The 6,325-nt window shown below is 45.9% G+C and overlaps 1 protein-coding gene across 7 annotated transcripts in view; it reads right to left on the bottom strand.

Annotated features, from left to right (window-relative positions):
- Window positions 1–1,830: 1,830 nt before the first annotated feature.
- The window catches only part of Ggta1 (glycoprotein alpha-galactosyltransferase 1 (inactive)), a 67,878-nt gene continuing 63,383 nt past the window's right edge, over window positions 1,831–6,325 (bottom strand). For all 7 annotated transcript variants that reach the window (XM_085834977.1, XM_021155949.2, XM_085834980.1 and 4 more), the window contains one exon: window positions 1,831–4,442. In XM_085834977.1, coding sequence (XP_085691103.1) covers window positions 3,749–4,442 — 694 coding nt within the window. In that variant the 3' untranslated portion in view covers window positions 1,831–3,748. The remainder of the gene's footprint in view (window positions 4,443–6,325) is intronic.

Here is a 6,325-nt window from a genome sequence, read left to right as displayed (position 1 = left end):
CTGCCATGTGAACACTAATCTGATCCCAGAGAATGCCCATAAACTGTCTAGGTGTGAGGGCATGCCACTGGAACTCCAGAGCTGTTGTTGTGAAGACTGCAGACCATGACCTGCAGCCTGGAATCCAGCCAGTCTATCCAATCAGCAAACTCCACTCAAGTTCAGTGCCTGTTAGCCTAGTCAATCAGCAAGCTCCATTCAGGTTCAGTGCTAGCCAGTCTATCCAATCAGCAAACTCCACTCAAGTTCAGTGCCTGTTAGCCTAGTCAATCAGCAAGCTCCATTCAGGTTCAGTGCTAGCCAGTCTATCCAATCAGCAAACTCCACTCAAGTTCAGTGCCTGTTAGCCTAGCCAATCAGCAAGCTCCATTCAGGTTCAGTGCTAGCCAGTCTATCCAATCAGCAAACTCCACTCAAGTTCAGTGCCAACCCCTCTAGACAGTCAGTGAGCTCCATTCAGGGTTCGTGAGACCCTGGCTCAAAAGATAGGGTGGAGAACAACTGAGTTAGACACCTGATGTCAACTCCTGGACTCCACAGGCAGGCATACACAATGCACAAAGACAAACATGCAAAACACACATCTGCACGTGTATTCATGTACACACACACACACACACACACACACACACACACACACGTCTTCTGAGGCATGATGGAATAGATGTTGCTGCATTCCCCCACTCTTTCTGTAGATCCCTGTGAGACAGAGCCTGTGAGATGAATGACAGACAGGAGTCGGCTGGTGCAAAGGCACACAGCATCTTGAGGAACTCACAATCCTAGAGCAGTCCAGTAAGGCTTACAAAAGGAAGCCTTACTCCACTTGATGGTTTCATAGGCTTGTAAAGCCCAGAAGCAGCAAAGACCTTAGGTAAGGCTGGAGCCAGGCAGGATTGTCCCCAGGACTTGTTCCCCTCAGTGACCTTGCCCTCCCTCTGTCCCTACTGTTTTATCGTGAAGTTGCCCACCCTCAGCTAGCCGTTCCCAAAACTACAAGAACCTAAGTTTTAGTAAAGCACCTGAATTTCACTGTTTGGGGGACTGTGTAGTTTGAATATGCTTTGCACAAGGGAAGTGCCTCTATTAGGGGTGTGGTCTTAATGGAGGGAGTGTGTCACTGTGGAAGAGGGGTTTCATACTAAAGTATTTTAAGTGTGATCCAGACCCTACTCGAGTCTGCCTGCAGAAGGAAGTCTGTCCTGGCTGCCTTCAGACCAAGATGTAGAACTCTCAGCTCCTTCTCTGGCACCACGTCTGCCGGCATGCAACTCAATGATGATAATGGACTGAACCTATGAAACTGTAAGCCAGCCCCAGTTAAATGTTTTCTTTTATAAGATGTGCCTTGGCCATGTTGTCTCTTCACAGCAAATCCTAAGACAGAAGTGCCTAGGCCCAGGTCACCCCTCAGACAGTCACTCCCTCTTACGAGATGGACAGAACCAATGACTCCAGACAAGATAATCCTCTGCAAACACAGCACTCATTTTCATAGAAATAAGATTCTCCAGAGACCAGACGGCTGGCGAGAAGAGAGCCACATGTCCTGGATGAACACAGGGCAGCTGGACAGTGCTCTCATAGACTGCCTTTTCATGAAGGCTCTGCCAGATGATCTCACACATGTACACACACACACATGCAGAGAGAGAAAGAGATTGAGAGAGAGCACACTTTATAATTTGAGAATAAAGCCGGCCCTTTGTAATCTTGTCTTTGTGAAGCACATTCAAGGTATCTTAAAATTCTTTATGATTATGGACAATCATAATTGACACTTCTGAACATCTTCAGGATACAATGCATAATCCATACCAGACCAGAATATACTGAGAAAATAATTTATTCAATTATAAACAAGAATTCTTATTTTGAAGAATGTCTAAAAATTACCTTTAATAAAATCCTAAGTTTACTCATTAGAGATTTAAACTTGGATCAATTTTATTTAAAAAAAAATCCCCTCAAATTCCCGAGCCTTTTTGAAACGTTCAGACCATTGAACTGTCCCACTTTAGACTGATCCAGCACAACGTGAGTGACAGACAGGCAGAATTTTTAGCAGATGTGCAGGCTCTGCTTCCTTTGGCAACTCCCATCGGTTCAGGAATTCTGTGGGTTTTGTTGCCTCTCGGTGTGTGACCTTTTTTGTTAACAATTGAAAAGTAAGAGGTAGAGCCCTGTGGACAATGGTAAGATCCTTTTTTTTATAGAAACCCCTCATGCTGTTCACCAAGGTGGTGCAACGGCTTTTTAAATAAACTGCTTAAAGGTAGAAACAGATGACCTAAACTGGAAGACAAGCAAAATATAAATTTATGCATACACAGAAACACAGAGCGACAAGCCCCTTTGCAATGATTTCCTTAAATACCCAAGTAGAGCAACGGTTCTCAACTTCCCTAATGATATGACCTAATGGCTGACCCAAACCCTAGAATTACTTTCCTTGCTATTTCCTAACTGTAATTCTGCTACTGTTACCAGTCAGAGTGGAAATATCTATGTTGTTTAACCGTCTTAGGTGACACCTGTGAAAAGGTCATTTGACACGGTCCCCCAAAGGGGTCGCGACCCACAGGTTGAGAACCACCTATACAGGGGCTCCTGCAGGCTCTCAGAGCAGGGAACGGAACCTTCAGCAGCTCCATCGTAGTGACTGCGTCTCCCATTGCCATAAAGTCAGTTCCTATGTTGTCCAGTACATCTGGCTGGCTGGCTGTCACACTTGCATAGTACTGAGAGCAGGGGAAATGAGGTCATGTAACAGGGGGCTTTGTCTTCGGTCACCTGCTCCATATAGGCCTCCACACTGGAACACGATGGGCTGAGGAACTCGGAGGTTCAGAGCAGGTGGTAGGACCAGACGATGGCGGATTGTCTTCTGATATAACAGGGTGCTGGTCCTCAGTCCGCTGAGGTACTCTCCTTCCCTGATACAGTCACACCCTCTCCACAGGGGTTCAGCACACAAAGCTAACAGCGTGAATATGATTTGGGCAAAACAAAATGAACATGCTTTCCATTCAATTCCTGCTGTTAGTCATCCTGAAGAAAGCTGTCTGTGTTTGTAACTCAGTTCAATCACCAACCCCAAGCCCTATGTCCCTCTAAGTGGTCACCCCGCCATTTTTCCTGGACTCTGAACATGTGCCACCAAAGTACCTATTAGCACTCTCTGCCTCCTTTATGCCCAGGACAGAAACAATAGCTTAGTGGAGCCTGGACTGCCAGCGGCTCCTGGAGCCATCAGCTTTTACAGACTGATGGTCACATTGGCATCCTTATTAAAGTTCTCTGGCTGCAAAGCCTCTCTGTGTTGCTTTGGAATCTCCACGAGGAGGAAGATAATGAAGCCAAAGGGATGGAGCCGCCCAACTCCGACACAACCCACACTGTTCCCTAATGCTTCTCTCAGCACCTGGCCTGTGGTGAATTGTATGACAGACTGGGCAGAAGTTTCCAGCATCTGCTTTTCCTTTGTCAAATTAATTTTGATTTCTAGAATCAAGTTTCCCCAAAACCCAGAATAAATAAGAGATCACTGAGAATTTACACCTGATTACTACTTGCCATAGACTCTTTCTCACATATTACAGGCTCAAGGTGTCTGGAGAGATCATCTGTTTGCCATGGTGGTGGGTTTTGGTTTTGATTGTTTCTTTTAAAAGTTGAAATCAAGTGTTGCTACTTGTTTGAGGAATTAGCCAGAATAATAGTGTCAAGTTTCCATCACAATTTGAAGTCAGACATTATTTCTTACCAAATTATACTCTTTTGTCTGCCAAGCTATCTTGACACTTTTAATATCGGAAGGCAGGCCTATATGATAGTCCCAGCAGTACTCTGGAGATAGGATTTTAGTGGGTTTGTTGAAGAGGAAGTATTTGTTGAGGTGGCTCTCATCATGCCACTGGGCTTCTATGTCATGTTTCTTGTCCTGGAGGATCCCCTTAAAGCACTCCCTGGTGAGGTTGAGAATGTGAATGGGTGTTCCTCCAAAAATGGCCGCGTGGTAGTAAAAATCCCCCTCTCCGAATGGAATGTACGCGGCCGACAGTTCCCGCCTCTCATAGGTGAACTCCTCGGGACTGGCCTTGTACCACCAGGCCTGGAGCTGGGCTACCAGCTGGCCCAGAGTCTCCACCCCAAAGTTGTCTTGAAAGACTTGATCCACATCCATGCAGAAGAGGAAGTCGACCTCGTGCTGGATGTGGGCCAGGATATGCTCCCCGATGGTCTTCATGCGCATCATGCTGATGTCCTGCCACCTCTTCTCAGACCTGATCTCAAAGACTTGTAAGGAGTGCAGAGGGTTCAGGTGCACAACAGGCATCCTGGAGGTGTCGTCCATCATGACGTAAAATATGACCCTATGGCCAACCATGAAGTACATGTCAGCAGACTCCAGAAAGTCTTCTAAGTAGTGCTCAATGTACCTGAAACAGAGAGGGCTACATTGAACCACCACGGGCTATCACACTTATATATGGGTACATATATACATGCAATACCATATGTAACATTACAGTAGATGATCTGTGTTGTATGTTAGGAGGGGATGGCTTCTCCACACACCACTCGCCACTAGCTGGTCACTGGGTCCTTGGGGAAAGTGGTATGACTTGTCTCACTGCCAGCTTTGTTAAGCAAACTGGGGATGCACAGCCCCAGCCGTGTGCTCTTTGATGCCTGCCACCCTGAGAGCTCGGTGCCCTCGACTACTCTGCTTTGCAGGAAGCTTCATGCTAAGGCTCTGTTCTCTGGTTGAGAAGCTGGCTGTCAGAGAAGGAGCTAGCTCTTCAATATCCAGAAGAGGCCAGTGTATCTGCTAAGCCAAACACAAAGGAAATTCTTCCCAGAATCCTCTGAGCATTCAAAACGCAACCTTACCTTCTCTGTGAGGTTAACCCCAAACACTAGTGCTGTCAGCCTCCTCTGTGACACCGAGGATGGATGTTCATAGGATGGACATCTAATTCCTTACTGCATGTCCATTCTACAAACCTCTCACGGGCTACCCCAAACACCAGTGGACCATCTAGACAAAAACCATATTATGATTCCATTCATATACTCGAACAATCTCAGACTGCATCTTATTTTTTATTTATTTTTTTTGGGGGGGAACAGTGGGTCATGTGTACCAGGCTATCCTCAAACTTACTATGCAGTCTCGGATGATCTTGAACTTCTCATAGTCTTGCTAGGATTACCAGCAGGACATCTGCTATTTTTAAGGTACCTGAGATCAAACCTAGAGTGTCAGACCCACTATGCAGCCAGCCACCCAAGCTACAGACCACACTACAGTTTACTTATATTTTAACAATTTTATCTTTAAAAAAAATAGCATTCTTTGGGGTTGGAGAGATGGCTCAGCATTAAGAGTAATAGATGCTCTTCCAGAGGACCTGGGTTCAATTCCCAGAATCCTATTCCATGCACCCACATGACAGCTCACAACTGTCTGTAGCTCCAGTTCCAGAGAACCAACGTCCCTCACACACATCCATGCAGGCAGGACACCATTGCACATAAAATCAAAAACAGATAAAATGTAAAAAAATAATAGCATGCTTTAGAATAATTTTGAATTCTGAACAAAACTGAGCAGAAAGTGTTGAATGTACCCATGTACCTCCTACCTGATATACGAATAGACTTCCCTACTAGGGCCACCAGTGCTCCTGGTGGCATGTGTGTGACAGTTGGCACTCACATTAACATAAGATTATACTATGTTATACTATGGTTCATGTTGGGAAGTGTGCAAAAGCATGGTATCAGCAAAATCCACCACTATTGTATCACAAGAGTTTGACTGCATTAGAACTCTCCTAGGCTCTTCTTTTTCTGCCTTTCTCTCCCCCCAGCTGCTTACAGGCACCATTCTTTTCCCTGATACCATAGCTTGGCTCTTCCAGAATCAAAGTGGACAGTATAGATCTGTCCTATTTGGGGACAGATTGCTCTGACAGAACACAAGACCAGAAGCAAGTTGGGAAGGAAAGAGGTATTTGGTTTCCATGTCCACATCATTGTTCATCCTAGAAGAAAGTCAGGACAGGAATTCAAGCAGGGCAGAACCTGGAGGCAGGAGCTGATGCAGAGGCCATAGATGGGCTCTGCTTACTGGCTTGCTCATCATGGCTTACTCAGCCTGCTTTCTAATAGAACCCAGGCCCACCAACCCTGGAATGGGACCATAGACAGTGGTATGGTCCCTCCCCCATCAGTCACTAAGAATGTGCCCTACAGGCTTGCCTGAGGCTGCATTTGATGGAGGCAGTTTCTCCATGGAGGCTCTTTCCTTTCAGAT

The sequence above is a fragment of the Mus caroli genome, unplaced genomic scaffold (genome assembly GCF_978045245.1).
Source record: "Mus caroli unplaced genomic scaffold, Mus_caroli_1 scaffold_2, whole genome shotgun sequence".
In the NCBI taxonomy this organism is placed as follows: Eukaryota; Metazoa; Chordata; class Mammalia; order Rodentia; family Muridae; genus Mus; species Mus caroli.
Note: the sequence above shows the minus strand (reverse complement) of the source record. Positions and strands in the feature narration are given on the sequence as shown.